At 47.3% G+C, this 20239-nt stretch overlaps 1 protein-coding gene across 1 annotated transcript in view; it reads left to right on the forward strand.

Annotated features, from left to right (window-relative positions):
* The window catches only part of LOC109886784 (proteasome adapter and scaffold protein ECM29-like), a gene marked incomplete at its 3' end in the record, with an annotated part of 34067 nt that extends 14111 nt beyond the window's left edge, over positions 1–19956 (forward strand). Inside the window, 19 exon segments of the mRNA XM_031816844.1 lie at positions 319–394; positions 528–577; positions 1271–1337; positions 1516–1638; positions 3670–3773; positions 4447–4570; positions 4712–4792; positions 5325–5553; positions 6092–6183; positions 6524–6658; positions 8373–8544; positions 8783–8955; positions 9679–9780; positions 10955–11078; positions 11575–11720; positions 12117–12171; positions 19384–19404; positions 19407–19497; positions 19770–19956. Of these exon segments, the coding sequence (XP_031672704.1) occupies positions 319–394; positions 528–577; positions 1271–1337; positions 1516–1638; positions 3670–3773; positions 4447–4570; positions 4712–4792; positions 5325–5553; positions 6092–6183; positions 6524–6658; positions 8373–8544; positions 8783–8955; positions 9679–9780; positions 10955–11078; positions 11575–11720; positions 12117–12171; positions 19384–19404; positions 19407–19497; positions 19770–19956 (2152 nt within the window).
* Between the last annotated feature and the right edge of the window lie 283 nt (positions 19957–20239).

The following is a 20239-nucleotide window of genomic DNA, read 5'->3' on the forward strand; positions in this document are numbered from 1 at the left end:
GGCGATCGACTAGAAATGCCTTGGCGATCGACTAGAAATGCCTCGGCGATCGACTAGAAATGCCTCGGCGATCGACTAGTAATGCCTTGGAGATCGACTAGTAATGCCTTGGAGGTCGACTAGTCGATTTGAGATCGACCGGTTGGTGACCACTAAGTTAGAAGTAAATGCTTCAAAAACAAACTACAAAAATGAATTGAAACGGTCATCAAAGGAGAGTGTGTGTGTGTGTGTGTGTGTGTGTGTGTGTAGGCTTTTTGTTCCAGCCCAACACTAACCCACACTAAGCCTCTCCTAACATGTTGTCTCCTCTGACAGATGTCCTGACACCAACAAACCACTGGGTCTGATGCTGCTGAATGGCCTCACCAAGCTCATCAACGAGTACAAGGAGGTAAAGCCATCAATCAATTTTAATCTTGTTTCATCAACTACACATCGTAGCTATTCTCCTTTTCAATGGTTGATGCTTTGCGTGCTCCTGGTATAGAGCATGATGGGAGATGTTGTCTGGTTTGATTTGGCAGGATCCTAAGTTGCTGTGTATGGCCTACTCTGCTGTGGGGAAACTGTCCAGGTATTTACAGTAAAAATCTTGTCTATTTTAAAATGCGCTATGCCCGAAATCGCTCCTCCGTTTCCTGTTTGCTAAAATTCTAATGGTTTGCCTCATCTCGGGTTCCTGTGACAAAACAAACCAAGTGTAGAGAATCGTTGTACCATCTAAAACACTGTGAAATATCTTCTCCATAAACCACAACAAAATGTTGTATTTTCAGCTGTTTTGTAGCTGGTGTACCAAACCTGAAAGCTATAAAATTAACTTAAGAACGAGAAGCATAGAAATAGTGCACATAGAATAGATCTACCGCTTGTTCTCATGGCTTTCATTGAGAACCACATTATCTGTTACACACGTTTCTATGTGAATTTGGTCAGATTACCCCCCCCCCCCACCCCAAAAAAAAGCTACACATTGGAGCTTTAACATGATGAGTTGATGTGAGTGATGATGATGAGAATGATGTGAGTGATGATGATGATGTGAGTGATGATGATGATGTTGATGTGAGTGATGATGATGAGTTGATGTGAGTGATGATGATGATGTTGATGTGAGTGATGATGATGAGTTGATGTGAGTGATGATGATGTGAGTGATGATGATGATGATGATGTTGATGTGAGTGATGATGATGATGATGATGGAGTTGATGTGAGTGATGATGATGTTGATGTGATAGTGAGGGGATGTTTCCTCTCTTCTCAGCCGGATGCCCCAACTCTTCACCAAAGATATCGCTCTGGTCCAGCAGTTCTTTGAGGCCATGTGCAAGGTAGGTGTTCCTGCATCAAGACAATGCTATTTGATTACCCTGTTTACCTACATTATAATATATAATATATATTAGACAAGACACAAAGGCCTCCAAAACATCATTCAAGGTTTATGGCAGCGACCTTTTCATATATTCTAACCGTCCTCCTGCCCCGTCTGACCTTGCCTGTGTACAGGAGGAGCCTGATGTCCGTCTAGCCATCCAGGAGGCTCTGTCTATGATGGTGGGAGCCTACGCTAACCTACAGGGGGCGCTACTGAACCTGATGGAAGCCCTGGTGGCAGCTTACATGGGCAAGGTAACAGTAGATATGATTTATCCTCTGACACGTTAACCTACAGGAAGCTCTGGTTTCTCTTATGACACGTTAACCTACAGGAAGCTGTAGTCAACCGGATGGAAGCTCTGGTTTCTCCTCTGACACGCTAACCTACAGGGGGCCATTTCTCCTACGACACGTTAACCTACAGGAAGCAGTATTCAACCAGATGGAAGCTCTGGTTTCTCCTACAACACGCTAACCTACAGGAAGCAGTACTCAACCGGATGGAAGCTCTGGTTTCTCCTCTGACACGTTAACCTACAGGAAGCTCTAGTTTCTCCTATGACACGTTAACCTACAGGAAGCAGTACTCAACCGGGTGGAAGCTCTGGTTTCTCCTATGACGGGGGTAGGCAACGAGATTCAGCTGTGAGACGATTATTGTCGGAGAGGATGATCAGGGGGCCGGAACTTAATTGCAGTAATTTGTAAAAGGCATATTGAACACAACTAAGACCAAAAAATAGATTTTATTTGAAAATAACTATAATTTCATACCTTGACTACATTGAGACACCATCATATATCTATTTTTCTTTATAGATGGTAATACTTGAACTGATTTCCAAAACTAAACCCTAATGTTGATTCATGTCTTGTTTTGCCCTGGTTCTTGTTCCTTTGGGGGGGGGGTCCAACAAACCCCCACAGTCCACCGGTTTCTGACCCCTGTCCTATGATCTCTCTATGATTTGTATATGAAATATTACTAGTTCTACTAGCTAGGATGTAGAAGAAACATGTGATTTAATTTACCAGGAATATATGGCGCGTGTTTTATATTTTGTCGTCATTGTAGGGAATACTGTTGTCCAAGTGTTCCAGAATGTCACTGTTGTCCAAGTGTTCCAGAATGTCACTGTTGTCCAAGTGTTCCAGAATGTCACTGTTGTCCAAGTGTTCCAGAATGTCACTGTTGTCCAAGTGTTCCAGAATGTCACTGTTGTCCAAGTGTTCCAGAATGTCACTGTTGTCCAAGTGTTCCAGAATGTCACTGTTGTCCAAGTGTTCCAGAATGTCACTGTTGTCCAAGTGTTCCAGAATGTCACTGTTGTCCAAGTGTTCCAGAATGTCACTGTTGTCCAAGTGTTCCAGAATGTCACTGTTGTCCAAGTGTTCCAGAATGTCACTGTTGTCCAGAATGTCACTGTTGTCCAAGTGTTCCAGAATGTCACTGTGTCTGAATATAGTGTTGCTGAATGTCACTGTTGTCCAAGTGTTCCAGAATGTCACTGTGTCTGAATATAGTGTTGCTGAATGTCACTGTTGTCCAAGTGTTCCAGAATGTCACTGTGTCTGAATATAGTGTTGCTGAATGTCACTGTTGTCCAAGTGTTCCAGAATGTCACTGTGTCTGAATATAGTGTTGCTGAATGTCACTGTTGTCCAAGTGTTCCAGAATGTCACTGTTGTCCAGAATGTCACTGTTGTCCAAGTGTTCCAGAATGTCACTGTGTCTGAATATAGTGTTGCTGAATGTCACTGTTGTCCAAGTGTTCCAGAATGTCACTGTGTCTGAATATAGTGTTGCTGAATGTCACTGTTGTCCAAGTGTTCCAGAATGTCACTGTGTCTGAATATAGTGTTGCTGAATGTCACTGTTGTCCAAGTGTTCCAGAATGTCACTGTGTCTGAATATAGTGTTGCTGAATGTCACTGTTGTCCAAGTGTTCCAGAATGTCACTGTGTCTGAATATAGTGTTGCTGAATGTCACTGTTGTCCAAGTGTTCCAGAATGTCACTGTGTCTGAATATAGTGTTGCTGAATGTCACTGTTGTCCAAGTGTTCCAGAATGTCACTGTGTCTGAATATAGTGTTCCAGAATGTCACTGTGTCTGAATATAGTGTTCCAGAATGTCACTGTGTCTGAATATAGTGTTGCTGAATGTCACTGTGTCTGAATATAGTGTTGCTGAAGAATCTAGATGATTTAAGTTGGAGTATTGCTTTCTGATTGGTCAGTCAAAGTTCTGAATATTGTGTTCTTCTGTGTTGTGATTGGTCAGCCGGAGGTGCAGGTGCGTCAGGTGGCAATGAAGTACGCCAGCACGGTATTCGCTCCTGATCACGTGCCCTCCAGATACTTGCTCCTATTGGCTGCTGGGGACCCGTAAGTCTCAACACTAGACGCGCGCGCACACACACACTGAGAAAAAACATATAGGAAGTCTGTTATTATAGGAGAGAGGCCCAGTGTCCTGACCTCAGTGTCTCTATGGTGTGTTATTATAGGAGAGAGGCCCAGTGTCTCTATGGTGTGTTTATTATAGGAGAGAGGCCCAGTGTCCTGACCTCAGTGTCTCTATGGTGTGTTATTATAGGAGAGAGGCCCAGTGTCCTGACCTCAGTGTCTCTATGGTGTGTTATTATAGGAGAGAGGCCCAGTGTCCTGACCTCAGTGTCTCTATGGTGTGTTATTATAGGAGAGAGGCCCAGTGTCCTGACCTCAGTGTCTCTATGGTGTGTTTATTATAGGAGAGAGGCCCAGTGTCCTGACCTCAGTGTCTCTATGGTGTGTTTATTATAGGAGAGAGGCCCAGTGTCCTGACCTCAGTGTCTCTATGGTGTGTTTATTATAGGAGAGAGGCCCAGTGTCCTGACCTCAGTGTCTCTATGGTGTGTTATTATAGGAGAGAGGCCCAGTGTCCTGACCCTAGTGTCTCTATGGTGTGTTGTTATAGGAGAGAGGCCCAGTGTCCTGACCTCAGTGTCTCTATGGTGTGTTTATTACAGGAGAGAGGCCCAGTGTCCTGACCTCAGTGTCTATGGTGTGTTTATTATAGGAGAGAAGAGGTATGCAGCGAGGCCCAGCGTGTCTTGAGGGCTCTGCCTGCTAAGAACTCGGAGAAAGAGGGCCGTAAACCCATGCCCTCATTCCCTGACATGGTGGCCTACATCCAGGAGAAGGTGAGAGCGTAACCCCCCCCCCCCCCCCTTGTCCCAGATCGAGCCCCTGTCATTACATAATTTACTCTCTAAGGTAATGTAGAGGTACAGGTGTGTCAGCAGTATGTCTTCACAGCCCTGTTGATCTGGTCTGTTCTTTAGGCTGCTCAGAGGATGAAGACGCCGGCTAAGTACATCGTGGGGACGTACACTCTCCCCTTCAACCCTTCTGCGTTTGGCGAGGTAAGACAAACCAATTCAACTACATGACCCTAACCCTGACCCTAACCCTGACCCTTCTGCGTTTGGCGAGGTAAGACAAACTAATTCAACGACATAGTTGTATGAACGTCCAAATCAAAACAAATGTATTTATATAGCCCTTCGTACATCAGCTGATATCTCAAAGTGCTGTACAGAAACCCAGCCTAAAACCCCAAACAGCAAGCAATGCAGGTGTAGAAGCACGGTGGCTAGGAAAAACTCCCTAGAAAGGCCAAAACTTAGGAAGAAACCTAGAGAGGAACCAGGCTATGAGGGGTGGCCAGTCCTCTTCTGGCTGTGACGGGTGGAGATTAGAAACCTAGAGAGGAACCAGGCTATGTGTCCATGCTGTTTATGACTGGCCAAACCACAAAACAATTGAAGAGGGAAGTTTAAAGAATGAAACGAAACACGGGGGAGAAAAACGATGGGGGCTACAGATAATTACCTTTCTGCACTTCCTGTTAATAGACACAACTTCCTTTTCTAACCCCCGGGTTCCTGTCTCCAGATCGTGCTGTACCTGCGGATGTGTCTGGCCCACAGTGCCGGGGCCACGCCCGTCTCTAAGAGCCTGGCGGACATGCAGGACGACGCGCCTGCGATCGGACGCTACACGCACGCCCTGCTCTCCAACGAACCCCTGACCTCCCCGTCCTCCACTGGAACCAAGGGGGCAGAGGTCAACCCTGTGCAGGTCTACATGGAGCTACTGCAGCAGCTGCTGTCTGCTGTAGGAGGTGAGTGATGTGATGACTTCCTTTTTGTCTTTGTTTCCTTATCTTGTCTCCTCGTCTCCAAATACTCACGTGTTTACAGGCCTGGGATCCAAAATGGCATGCTCCGTTTTGCCGTTGTTGATATTGGATTCCAGGCTAGTAAATGCATTATTCATACCTGTACAAGATACCGTGGTATGCTAATTGACGCTACTTATGGAACATATTCATCGGAATGCTAATGCTACGCTAATTGACGCTATGTACTATACACTACTCAGATTTAGTACCTTGATATGCTACATTGCTAGGCCAATGCTAAGAAATGCTAGTCAATGCTACTACTGTAAAATATACGTTGGTATGCTAAATGCTATGCAAATTACTCACGTGTTTACAGGCCTGGGATCCAATATCACCGTTGTTGATATTGTGAAGTGAGCATATCTGTTTGGATTCCAGGCTAGTAAATGCATCATTCATACCTTATAACTGATACCAAAATGTATAGCTACATTGTATGTTTTTACATTTTTCATTCTTGATTTTATTTTGATAGGAGTCCCTGTGATGTACTGTCTCCTGGAGGTGGTGTCTGTCTGTCCTCACAACCTGGCCCCCATGTTTATCCACAAGATCGACTGGATCAAGGTAATAATCATGCTGCGTGCTTTGCTAATTGATGCTACCACTGTAAAAGATACCTAGGTATGCTAATGCTAATTGACGCTACTTGTGTAAAATATTCATTGGAATGTTGATCAATGCTAATGCTACGCTAATCGACGCAATGTAATATACTGCTCGGATATATTACCTTGATATGCTACATGTTAGGCCAATGCTAGTCGACGCTACTACTGTGAAATATACGTTGGTTTGCTGCATGCTATGCTAAAGCTAGTTGATGCTACTTCTGTAAATTATACTTTGGTATGCTTCATGCTACGCTAATGCTAACTGATGCTAATACTACATTTCCCCTCCGCAGAGTCTAATGAACACCAACAAGGAGGACCTAAGGGAGCTAGCAGCTCAGCTCTACGCTGTGGTGGTGTCCACCATGTCAGGAAACGAGCTGAAGACTGCCGTTCAGACGCTCATCAAGATCACTAAAGATACACACGTATGTAGCCCCTCCCTCCTGTAGATACACACGTATGTAGCCCCTCCCTCCTGTAGATACGCACGTATGTAGCCCCTCCCTCCTGTAGATACGCACGTCTGTAGCTCCCCCCTCCTGTAGATACGCACGTCTGTAGCGCCCCCCTCCTGTAGATACGCACGTCTGTAGCTCCCCCCTCCTGTAGATACGCACGTCTGTAGCTCCCCCCTCCTGTAGATACGCACGTCTGTAGCTCCCCCCTCCTGTAGATACGCACGTCTGTAGCTCCTCCCCCTCCTGTAGATACGCACGTCTGTAGCTCCTCCCCCTCCTGTAGATACGCACGTCTGTAGCTCCTCCCCCTCCTGTAGATACGCACGTCTGTAGCTCCTCCCCCTCCTGTAGATACGCACGTCTGTAGCTCCTCCCCCTCCTGTAGATACGCACGTCTGTAGCCCCTCCCCCTCCTGTAGATACGCACGTCTGTAGCCCCTCCCCCTCCTGTAGATACAACGTATGTAGCCCCTCCCCCTCCTGTAGGTACGCACGTCTGTAGCTCCCCCCTCCTGTAGATACGCACGTATGTAGCCCCTCCCTCCTGTAGATACGCACGTATGTAGCCCCTCCCTCCTGTAGATACGCACGTATGTAGCCCCTCCCCCTCCTGTAGATACGCACGTATGTAGCCCCTCCCCCTCCTGTAGATACACACGTCTGTAGCCCCTCCCCCTCCTGTAGATACACACGTCTGTAGCCCCTCCTGTAGATACACACGTCTGTAGCCCCTCCTGTAGATACACACGTCTGTAGCCCCTCCTGTAGATACAACGTCTGTAGCCCCTCCCCCTCCTGTAGATACAACGTCTGTAGCCCCTCTCCCTCCTGTAGATACGCACGTCTGTAGCCCCTCCCCCTCCTGTAGATACGCACGTCTGTAGCCCCTCCCCCTCCTGTAGATACGCACGTCTGTAGCTCCCCCCTCCTGTAGATACGCACGTCTGTAGCTCCCCCCTCCTGTAGATACGCACGTCTGTAGCTCCCCCCTCCTGTAGATACGCACGTCTGTAGCTCCCCCCTCCTGTAGATACGCACGTCTGTAGCTCCCCCCTCCTGTAGATACGCACGTCTGTAGCTCCCCCTCCTGTAGATACGCACGTCTGTAGCTCCCCCCTCCTGTAGATACGCACGTCTGTAGCTCCCCCCTCCTGTAGATACGCACGTCTGTAGCTCCCCCCTCCTGTAGATACGCACGTCTGTAGCCCCTCCCCCTCCTGTAGATACAACGTCTGTAGCCCCTCCCCCTCCTGTAGATACACATGTCTGTAGCCCCTCCCCCTCCTGTAGATACACACGTCTGTAGCCCCTCCCCCTCCTGTAGATACACACGTCTGTAGCCCCTCCTGTAGATACACACGTCTGTAGCCCCTCCTGTAGATACACACGTCTGTAGCCCCTCCTGTAGATACACACGTCTGTAGCCCCTCCTGTAGATACACACGTCTGTAGCCCCTCCTGTAGATACACACGTCTGTAGCCCCTCCTGTAGATACACACGTCTGTAGCCCCTCCCCCTCCTGTATGTAGGCCAAGACGTGAAATGTTTATTTTCACATATATTTGCAGCACATAATAGGACCCAGTTTTCCCTGGTCTGTAATATAATGTACTGAAGCAAAAGTTGTCCCAGTTTCACTGAGCTGAAAGTAAAACCTGTATTCCCTGTTGGAAACTGCAGAGCCCCGAGACCCAGCACGGAGCCATCATGGCGCTGGGCTACATGGTGGCCAGGTACATGAGCAAGAGGAAGTCCTTCGCTAACGGAGACTCCGCCCTCAACCGGGAACAGAGGATGAACGACACGCCCAAGGAGGACGAGGAGCTGGTCGCTATAGCAACCAAAGCCATCGGTAGGTGACGGTCACCGTTGTTTTTCAGATAATATTTACTCTTTTTTTAATTTTTTTATGCTAATTATTTTTGACCAGTTTTATGCTAATTCACATTGTTACAAGAAATTACTCATATTTATCATTTTAAAATATATTTGTGGAAAGAAGACAGTTTAAGGAAGAAAGGTATAGTCGAGGCAGTAAAAGAGAACCTTTCGATCCAATGGTGTGTGTGTGTGTGTGTGTGTGTTCCTAGGCTCTTTCCTAGACAGTGGTTCCCCTCTGCTCGCTGTCGCTGCCTGTACAGCCCTCGGGGAGATCGGGAGGAACGGGCCTCTGCTCATCCCTTCAGAAGGAGAGGGATTCACCAAACTAGCCGTGGTGGAGAAGATGCTGGCTCGCATCCCCTCTGGGAAAGAGACCCTCAAGGTAACCATGGATACATTGGCGTTTCGATGTACAGATGGGTTGTGATGCTATACCGTGATAATTACACTCTGGGGATATTTTAAATACGTTGTAAATGAATTGGTTTGAACCATTTTTATAATGGACATAACTATTGATATGAAGAGAGACTCGAATCCAACTCCCTTTATGTCTGTCCAGGAGGAGAGGAGCCATCCAGACTGTTAGGTAGACAGGTGTAGTTAATAGTTAGATGTATTCATGTGGTCTCTGTCTGTTCAGATGGAGAGGAGCCATCCAGACTGTTAGGTAGACTGGTGTAGTTAGTTAGATGTGGTCTCTGTCTGTTCAGATGAAGGAGAGGAGCCATCCAGACTGTTAGGTAGACAGGTGTAGTTAATAGTTAGATGTATTCATGTGGTCTCTGTCTGTTCAGATGGAGAGGAGCCATCCAGACTGTTAGGTAGACAGGTGTAGTTAATAGTTAGATGTATTCATGTGGTCTCTGTCTGTTCAGATGGAGAGGAGCCATCCAGACTGTTAGGTAGACTGGTGTAGTTAGTTAGATGTGGTCTCTGTCTGTTCAGATGAAGGAGAGGAGCCATCCAGACTGTTAGGTAGACAGGTGTAGTTAATAGTTAGATGTATTCATGTGGTCTCTGTCTGTTCAGATGGAGAGGAGCCATCCAGACTGTTAGGTAGACAGGTGTAGTTAATAGTTAGATGTGGTCTCTGTCTGTTCAGATGAAGGAGAGAGCCATCCAGACTCTGGGTTATCTACCAGTGGGAGATGGAGACTTTGCCCACCAGAAGAAGCTGCTGCAGGGGCTCATGGACTCTGTGGAGGTAAGGGGGACTGGCTCTCATCTAATGGAGCCTTTTAAGACCTTTTATGGAGCTTCATAGGACCTTTGAAGCTTCATAGGACCTTCATAAGACTTCATAGGACCTTCATAAAGCTTCATAGGACCTTTGAAGCTTCATAAGACACTCGTAAAGCTTCATAATACCTAAATTAAGCTTCATAAGACATTCATAAAGCTTCATAGGACCTTCATAAAGCTTCATAGGACCTTTGAAGCTTCATAAGACATTCATAAAGCTTCATAGGACCTTGTTTATCATGCAGAAAGAACTGACATGATGAGAAGAGAGAATTTAACCCTTTCCACCTCTTTCTCCCCCCTCTTCCTCCCCCTCTGTTTCTCTTTCTCCCCCCTCTGTTTCTCTCCCCCTCTGTTTCTCTCCCCCCCCTCTGTTTCTCTTTCTCCCCCCCCTCTGTTTCTCTTTCACTCCCCCCCCCTCTGTTTCTCTTTCTCTCCCCCCCTCTGTTTCTCTTTCTCTCCCCCCCTCTGTTTCTCTTTCTCTCCCCCCCCTCTGTTTCTCTTTCTCTCCCCCCCTCTGTTTCTCTTTCTCTCCCCCCCTCTGTTTCTCTTTCTCTCCCCCCTCTGTTTCTCTTTCTCTCCCCCCCTCTGTTTCTCTTTCTCTCCCCCCCCTCTGTTTCTCTTTCTCTCCCCCCTCTGTTTCTCTTTCTATCCCCCCCTCTGTTTCTCTTTCTCTCCCCCCCTCTGTTTCTCTTTCTCTCCCCCCCCTCTGTTTCTCTTTCTCTCCCCCCCCTCTTTCCTCCCCCCTCTGTTTCTCTTCTCCCCCCCCTCTGTTTCTCTTTCTCTCCCCCCCTCTGTTTCTCTTTCTCTCCCCCCCCCTCTGTTTCTCTTTCTCTCCCCCCCTCTGTTTCTCTTTCTCTCCCCCCCCCTCTGTTTCTCTTTCTCTCCCCCCCCCTCTGTTTCTCTTTCTCTCCCCCCCCTCTGTTCTCTTTCTCTCCCCCCCTCTGTTCTCTTCTCTCCCCCCCCCTCTGTTTCTCTTTCTCTCCCCCCCTCTGTTTCTCTTTCTCTCCCCCCCCCCCCATCTGTTTCTCTCCCCCCCTCTGTTTCTCTTTCTCTCCCCTCCTCTGTTTCTCTTTCTCTCCTCCTCCCCCCCCCCCCCCTCTCTCTCTCTCTCTCCCCCCCTCTCTGTCTCCCAGGCCAAACAGGTAGAACTACAGTTTACAGTAGGTGAGGCCATCACCAGTGCTGCTATAGGGACCAGTTCTGGAGCTGCCAGGGACCCCTGGACCTGTACTGAGGAACAATACAGTCCCCCAGACAGTAAGACTACACACAGTGGTTCCATCCTTCAATCCACAGTGGTTCCATCCCTCAATCCACAGTGGTTCCATCCCTCAATCCACAGTGGTTCAATCCCCTAACCCTCAATCCACAGTGGTTCAATCCCCTCAATCCACAGTGGTTCAATCCCCTCAATCCACAGTGGTTCAATCCCCTCAATCCACAGTGGTTCAATCCCATCAATCCACAGTGGTTCAATCCCATCAATCCACAGTGGTTCAATCCCATCAATCCACAGTGGTTCAATCCCCTCAATCCACAGTGGTTCAATCCCCTCAATCCAGTGGTTCAATCCCCTCAATCCACAGTGGTTCAAACCCTCAATCCACAGTGGTTCAAGCCTTCCATCCACAGTGGTTCAACCCTTCCTGTGGTGTGAAACACAGCTCTGATTGATTTGGTTCTTATCTTCTTATTTTCTATTGGTTGTTTTTTTTACTGTCGTAACTGTCCAATCCTCTTGTCTCCCTGTCAGATGTGGAGAATAACGATGTGGTTCCGTGGGTGCTGAACTCTATCCTGGCTAAGTACATCCCAAGTCAAAACCCCCACGTCAGACAGGCTGCCTGTATATGGCTGCTCTCTCTGGTGAAGAAGCTGCACCAGCACAAAGAGATCAGGGTACGGACACTAGGGGTCGGGGGGTCAAGAAGCTGCACCAGCACAAAGATCAGGGTACAATATGACTGGCTGGGGTTCAGGGGTTAGGGGTCAGGGCTGGGGGGGTCAAGGAGCTGCACCAGCACAAAGAGATCAGGGTACGGACACTAGGGGTCGGGGGTCAAGAAGCTGCACCAGCGCAAAGAGATCAGGGTACCGACACTGGGGGGTTAGAGATCGGGGGTTAGGGCTGGGGGGGTCAAGGGCTCAGACTTGATTGAAAGGTCAAGAGTGTGGTGGTGGGGGGGGGGGGGGTCAAATGTCAAGTCTGAGATCCAAGATAACAGAGGAAAGTGATGGAGAACTACATCCCTTGTGAGTTATTGACTCTCTTGACCTTTTTGTCTCATCTTCCAGTCTCACCTGAAGGAGATCCAGACGGCTTTCATCTCCATCCTGTCAGACCCTGATGGTGAGTCAACGACTCCATGATCACTCAGACCACAATAATAAGCTCAATGGGGGTAACGGTGGACCACAGGACTGATGGGGGTAGAATGGGGGTAACACAGTGGATCGTAGGACTGATGTGTGTAGAATGGGGGTAACACAGTGGATCGTAGGACTGATTGTGTGTAGAATGGGGGTAACACAGTGGATCGTAGGACTGATGTGTGTAGAATGGGGGTAACACAGTGGACCGTAGGACTGATTGTGTGTAGAATGGGGGTAACACAGTGGATCGTAGGACTGATTGTGTGTAGAATGGGGGTAACACAGTGGATCGTAGGACTGATGTGTGTAGAATGGGGGTAACACAGTGGATAATAGGACTGATGGGGGTAACACAGTGGATCACAGGACTGATGTGTGTAGAATGGGGATAACACAGTGGATCATAGGACTGATGGGGGTAACGCAGTGGATCACAGGACTGATGTGTGTAGAATGGGGGTAACACAGTGGATCATAGGACTGGTGTGTGTAGAATGGGGTAACACAAATCAAATCAAATCAAATTTATTTATATAGCCCTTCGTACATCAGCTGATATCTCAAAGTGCTGTACAGAAACCCAGCCTAAAACCCCAAACAGCAAGCAATGCAGGTGTAGAAGCACGGTGGCTAGGAAAAACTCCCTAGAAAGGCCAATACCTAGGAAGAAACCTAGAGAGGAACCAGGCTATGTGGGGTGGCCAGTCCTCTTCTGGCTGTGCCGGGTGGAGATTATAACAGAACATGGCCAAGATGTTCAAATGTTCATAAATGACCAGCATGGTCGAATAATAATAAGGCAGAACAGTTGAAACTGGAGCAGCAGCACAGTCAGGTGGAAGTTGAAACTGGAGCAGCAGCATGGCCAGGTGGACTGGGGATAGCAAGGAGTCATCATGTCAGGTAGTCCTGGGGCATGGTCCTAGGGCTCAGGTCAGTTGAAACTGGAACAGCAGCATGGCCAGGTGGACTGGGGACAGCAAGGAGTCATCATGTCAGGTAGTCCTGGGGCATGGTCCTAGGGCTCAGGTCCTCCGAGAGAGAGAAAGAAAGAGAGAAGGAGAGAATTAGAGAACGCACACTTAGATTCACACAGGACACCGAATAGGACAGGAGAAGTACTCCAGATATAACAAACTGACCCCAGCCCCCCGACACATAAACTACTGCAGCATAAATACTGGAGGCTGAGACAGGAGGGGTCAGGAGACACTGTGGCCCCATCCGAGGACACCCCCGGACAGGGCCAAACAGGAAGGATATAACCCCACCCACTTTGCCAAAGCACAGCCCCCACACCACTAGAGGGATATCTTCAACCACCAACTTACCATCCTGAGACAAGGCTGAGTATAGCCCACAAAGATCTCCGCCACGGCACAACCCAAGGGGGGGGGCGCCAACCCAGACAGGATGACCACAACAGTGAATCAACCCACTCAGGTGACGCACCCCCTCCAGGGACGGCATGAGAGAGCCCCAGCAAGCCAGTGACTCAGCCCCTGTAATAGGGTTAGAGGCAGAGAATCCCAGTGGAAAGAGGGGAACCGGCCAGGCAGAGACAGCAAGGGCGGTTCGTTGCTCCAGAGCCTTTCCGTTCACCTTCCCACTCCTGGGCCAGACTACACTCAATCATATGACCCACTGAAGAGATGAGTCTTCAGTAAAGACTTAAAGGTTGAGACCGAGTCTGCGTCTCTGACATGGGTAGGCAGACCGTTCCATAAAAATGGAGCTCTATAGGAGAAAGCCCTTCCTCCAGCTGTTTGCTTAGAAATTCTAGGGACAATTAGGAGGCCTGCGTCTTGTGACCGTAGCGTACGTATAGGTATGTACGGCAGGACCAAATCAGAGAGATAGGTAGGAGCAAGCCCATGTAATGCTTTGTAGGTTAGCAGTAAAACCTTGAAATCAGCCCTTGCTTTGACAGGAAGCCAGTGTAGAGAGGCTAGCACTGGAGTAATATGATCAAATTTTTTGGTTCTAGTCAGGATTCTAGCAGCCGTATTTAGCACTAACTGAAGTTTATTTAGTGCTTTATCCGGGTAGCCGGAAAATAGAGCATTGCAGTAGTCTAACCTAGATGTGACAAAAGCATGGATAAATTTTTCTGCATCATTTTTGGACAGAAAGTTTCAGATTTTTGCAATGTTACGTAGATGGAAAAAAGCTGTCCTCGAAATGGTCTTGATATGTTCTTCAAAAGAGAGATCAGGGTCCAGAGTAACGCCGAGGTCCTTCACAGTTTTATTTGAGACGACTGTACAACCATTAAGATTAATTGTCAGATTCAACAGAAGATCTCTTTGTTTCTTGGGACCTAGAACAAGCATCTCTGTTTTGTCCGAGTTTAATAGTAGAAAGTTTGCAGCCATCCACTTCCTTATGTCTGAAACACATGCTTCTAGCGAGGGCAATTTTGGGGCTTCACCATGTTTCATTGAAATGTACAGCTGTGTGTCATCTGCATAGCAGTGAAAGTTTACATTATGTTTTCGAATAACATCCCCAAGAGGTAAAATATATAGTGAAAACAATAGTGGTCCTAAAACGGAACCTTGAGGAACACCGAAATTTACAGTTGATTTGTCAGAGGACAAACCATTCACAGAGACAAACTGATATCTTTCCGACAGATAAGATCTAAACCAGGCCAGAACATGTCCGTGTAGACCAATTTGGGTTTCCAATCTCTCCAAAAGAATGTGGTGATCGATGGTATCAAAAGCAGCACTAAGGTCTAGGAGCACGAGGACAGATGCAGAGCCTCGGTCCGATGCCATTAAAATGTCATTTACCACCTTCACAAGTGCCGTCTCAGTGCTATGATGGGGTCTAAAACCAGACTGAAGCATTTCGTATACATTGTTTGTCTTCAGGAAGGCAGTGAGTTGCTGCGCAACAGCCTTCTCTAAAATTTTTGAGAGGAATGGAAGATTCGATATAGGCCGATAGTTTTTTATATTTTCTGGGTCAAGGTTTGGCTTTTTCAAGAGAGGCTTTATTACTGCCACTTTTAGTGAGTTTGGTACACATCCAGTGGATAGAGAGCCGTTTATTATGTTCAACATAGGAGGGCCAAGCACAGGAAGCAGCTCTTTCAGTAGTTTAGTTGGAATAGGGTCCAGTATGCAGCTTGAAGGTTTAGAGGCCATGATTATTTTCATCATTGTGTCAAGAGATATAGTACTAAAACACTTGAGCGTCTCTCTTGATCCTAGGTCCTGGCAGAGTTGTGCAGACTCAGGACAACTGAGGTTTGGAGGAATACGCAGGTTTAAAGAGGAGTCCGTAATTTGCTTTCTAATAATCATAATCTTTTCCTCAAAGAAGTTCATGAATTTATCACTGCTAAAGTGAAAGTCATCCTCTCTTGGGGAATGCTGCTTTTTAGTTAGCTTTGCGACAGTATTAAAAAGGAATTTTGGATTGTTCTTATTTTCCTCAATTAAGTTAGAAAAATAGGATGATCGAGCAGCAGTAAGGGCTCTACGGTACTGCACGGTACCGTCCTTCCAAGCTAGTCGGAAGACTTCCAGTTTGGTGTGGCGCCATTTCCGTTCCAATTTTCTGGAAGCTTGCTTCAGAGCTCGGGTATTTTCTGTGTACCAGGGAGCTAGTTTCTTATGAGACATTTTTTTAGTTTTTAGGGGTGCAACTGCATCTAGGGTATTGCGCAAGGTTAGATTGAGATCCTCAGTTAGGTGGTTAACTGATTTTTGTCCTCTGGCGTCCTTGGGTAGGCAGAGGGAGTCTGGAAGGGCATCAAGGAATCTTTGTGTTGTCTGTGAATTTATAGCACGACTTTTGATGTTCCTTGGTTGGGGTCTAAGCAGATTATTTGTTGCAATTGCAAACGTAATAAAATGGTGGTCCGATAGTCCAGGATTATGAGGAAAAACATTAAGATCCACCACATTTATTCCATGGGACAAAACTAGGTCCAGCGTATGACTGTGACAGTGAGTGGGTCCAGAGACATGTTGGACAAAACCCACTGAGTCGATGATGGCTCCGAAAGCCTTTTGGAGTGGGTCTGTGGACTTTTCCATGTGAATATTAAAGTCACCAAAGATTAGAATATTATCTGCTATGACTACAAGGTCCGATAGGAATTCAGGGAACTCAGTGAGAAACGCTGTATATGGCCCAGGAGGCCTGTAAACAGTAGCTATAAAAAGTGATTGAGTAGGCTGCATAGATTTCATGACTAGAAGCTCAAAAGACGAAAATGTCATTTTTTTTTTTGTAAATTGAAATTTGCTATCGTAAATGTTAGCAACACCTCCGCCTTTGCGGGATGCACGGGGGATATGGTCACTAGTGTAGCCAGGAGGTGAGGCCTCATTTAAAACAGTAAATTCATCAGGCTTAAGCCATGTTTCAGTCAGGCCAATCACATCAAGATTATGATCAGTGATTAGTTCATTGACTATAATTGCCTTTGAAGTAAGGGATCTAACATTAAGTAGCCCTATTTTGAGATGTGAGGTATCATGATCTCTTTCAGTAATGACAGGAATGGAGGTGGTCTTTATCCTAGTGAGATTGCTAAGGCGAACACCGCCATGTTTAGTTTTGCCCAACCTAGGTCGAGGCACAGACACGGTCTCAATGGTGATAGCTGAGCTGACTACACTGACTGTGCTAATGGCAGACTCCACTATGCTGGCAGGCTGGCTAACAGCCTGCTGCCTGGCCTGCACCCTATTTCATTGTGGAGCTAGAGGAGTTAGAGCCCTGTCTATGTTGGTAGATAAGATGAGAGCACCCCTCCAGCTAGGATGGAGTCCGTCACTCCTCAGCAGGTCAGGCTTGGTCCTGTTTGTGGGTGAGTCCCAGAAAGAGGGCCAATTATCTACAAATTCTAACTTTTGGGAGGGGCAGAAAACAGTTTTCAACCAGCGATTGAGTTGTGAGACTCTGCTGTAGAGCTCATCACTCCCCCTAACTGGGAGGGGGCCAGAGACAATTACTCGATGCCGACACATCTTTCTAGCTGATATGCACGCAGAAGCTATGTTGCGCTTAGTGATTTCTGACTGTTTCATCCTAACATCGTTGGTGCCGACGTGGATAACAATATCTCTATACTCTCTACACTCGCCAGTTTTAGCTTTAGCCAGCACCATCTTCAGATTAGCCTTAACGTCGGTAGCCCTGCCCCCGGGTAAACAGTGTATGATCGCTGGATGATTCGCTTTAAGTCTAATACTGCGGGTAATGGAGTCGCCAATGACTAGAGTTTTCAATTTGTCAGAGCTAATGGTGGGAAGCTTCGGCGTCTCAGACCCCGTAACGGGAGGAGTAGAGACCAGAGAAGAATCGGCCTCTGACTCCGACCCGCTGCTTAATGGGGAAAACCGGTTGAAAGTTTCTGTCGGCTGAATGAGCGACACCGGTTGAGCGTTCCTACAGCATTTCCTTCCAGAAACCGTGAGAAAGTTGTCCGGCTGCGGGGACTGTGCCAGGGGATTTACACTACTATCTGTACTTACTGGTGCCACAGACGCTATTTCATCCTTTCCTACACTGAAATTACCCTTGCCTAACGATTGCGTCTGAAGCTGGGCTTGCAGCACAGCTATCCTCGCCGTAAGGCGAGTACAGCGGCTGCAATTAGAAGGCATCATGTTAATGTTACTACTTAGCTTCGGCTGTTGGAGGTCCTGACGAATCGTGTCCAGATAAAGCGTCCGGAGTGAAAAAGTTGAGGAAAAAATAAATAAATATATGAACGGTAATTAAAAGGTGAAAACCGTAAAGTTGTCAGGTAGCAAAACAGGTTAGCAACAAAACGCACAGCAACTCGAAAACAAGCCTGCAAGTTGTGACCGGAAATGACGTCGGAAATGTCACAGTGGATCGTAGGACTGATGTGTGTAGAATGGGGGTAACACAGTGGATCGTAGGACTGATGTGTGTAGAATGGGGGGTAACACAGTGGATCATAGGACTGATGTGGGTAACAGTGGATCATAGGACTGATGGGGGTAACACAGTGGATCACAGGACTGATGTGTGTAGAATGGGGATAACACAGTGGATCATAGGACTGATGGGGGTAACGCAGTGGATCACAGGACTGATGTGTGTAGAATGGGGGTAACACAGTGGATCATAGGACTGGTGTGTGTAGAATGGGGGTAACACAGTGGATCGTAGGACTGATGTGTGTAGAATGGGGGTAACACAGTGGATCGTAGGACTGATGTGTGTAGAATGGGGGGTAACACAGTGGATCATAGGACTGATGTGGGTAACAGTGGATCATAGGACTGATGTGGGTAACAGTGGATCATAGGACTGATGTGGGTAACAGTGGATCATAGGACTGATGTGGGTAACAGTGGATCATAGGACTGATGTGGGTAACAGTGGATCATAGGACTGATGTGGGTAACAGTGGATCATAGGACTGATGTGGGTAACAGTGGATCATAGGACTGATGTGGGTAACAGTGGATCGTAGGACTGATGTGGGTAACAGTGGATCGTAGGACTGATGTGGGTAACAGTGGATCGTAGGACTGATGTGGGTAACAGTGGATCGTAGGACTGATGTGGGTAACACAGTGGATTGTAGGACTGATGTGTGTAGAATGTGGGTAACACAGTGGATCGTAGGACTGATGTGTGTAGAATGGGGGGTAACACAGTGGATCATAGGACTGATGTGGGTAACAGTGGATCGTAGGACTGATGTGGGTAACACAGTGGATCGTAGGACTGATGTGTGTAGAATGTGGGTAACACAGTGGATCGTAGGACTGATGTGTGTAGAATGGGGGGGTAACACAGTGGATCATAGGACTGATGTGGGTAACAGTGGATCGTAGGACTGATGTGGGTAACACAGTGGATCGTAGGACTGATGTGTGATTGTCTGATGGTTGAATGGTTGTGCTGGATTTACCATCTAAACCCTGATCCATATATCCACCCACTCAAGACCTAGATATTGTTCTTGTCTTCTCTTCCCATCTTCTCTCTCTCCTCCCCTGATCACCCTCTTCTCTCTCTCTCTCTCCTCCCCTGATCACCCTCTTCTCTCTCCTCTCTCTCCTCCCCTGATCACCCTCTTCTCTCTCTCTCTCCTCCCCTGATCACCCTCTTCTCTCTCTCTCTCTCCTCCCCTGATACCCCTCTTCTCTCTCCTCCCCTGATACCCCTCTTCTCTCTCCTCCAGAGTTGAGTCAGGATGTGGCATCTAAGGTCTTGGTCTAGTCTATGAGATGGGAGGAGAGGGAGACCAGCAGGAACTGGTGTCTACACTGGTTGAAACACTGATGACTGGCAAGAGGTGAGAGAGAGATGGTGGGAGCGGAGAGGGGGGGGGGGGGGGGGGGGACAGTGAAATGCACCTGTTGTGTTTGTAATCCTGAGGTCATGAATGACCTGCTGCACACCGGCCTAATTTAGGTTTAAAACAAAACTAGTGAAACGACTCCCTTCACACTTTTTAACCAAATCGATGTCGAGTTTTCAAAAATTTGCTAACGACTGTTGATATCGGTCACCTTTTTTTAATCAGCCCGTACTAAACATGTAGCGTCATGTTGTTGCCGTGTTCAGGGTGAAGCATGCCGTGTCCGAGGACACCGAGGTGTTCCAGGGAGAGGCTCTGGGGAAAGCACCGGACGGACACGGACTCTCCACCTACAAGGAGCTGTGCTCATTGGCCAGTGACCTCAACCAACCGGATCTGGTCTACAAGTTCATGAACCTAGCCAATCACCACGCCATGTGGAATTCCCGCAAGGTACAACCAGGAAGTGAACGTGTAGCTCATGTAATGATATGAATTAATGGGTTGAGAAAAACATGTATTAGAACATGAATTACCACTGTTGTTGTTGTTGTTTTTGAACAGATTCTAATCAAATAACGACACATTCAGAGACCTGATTTGACTTGGTTTTACTTTTCAAACACTCAGTAGTTTGTCACTAGGTGGTGATTGCTCTCTTTCTCTTCTCTCTTTCTCTCCGCTCTTTCTTTCTTTCTCTCTCTCTCTCTTCGTCTTCTTTCTCTCTTTCTCTTCT

Source organism: Oncorhynchus kisutch, unplaced genomic scaffold, assembly GCF_002021735.2.
Source record: "Oncorhynchus kisutch isolate 150728-3 unplaced genomic scaffold, Okis_V2 scaffold879, whole genome shotgun sequence".
In the NCBI taxonomy this organism is placed as follows: Eukaryota; Metazoa; Chordata; class Actinopteri; order Salmoniformes; family Salmonidae; genus Oncorhynchus; species Oncorhynchus kisutch.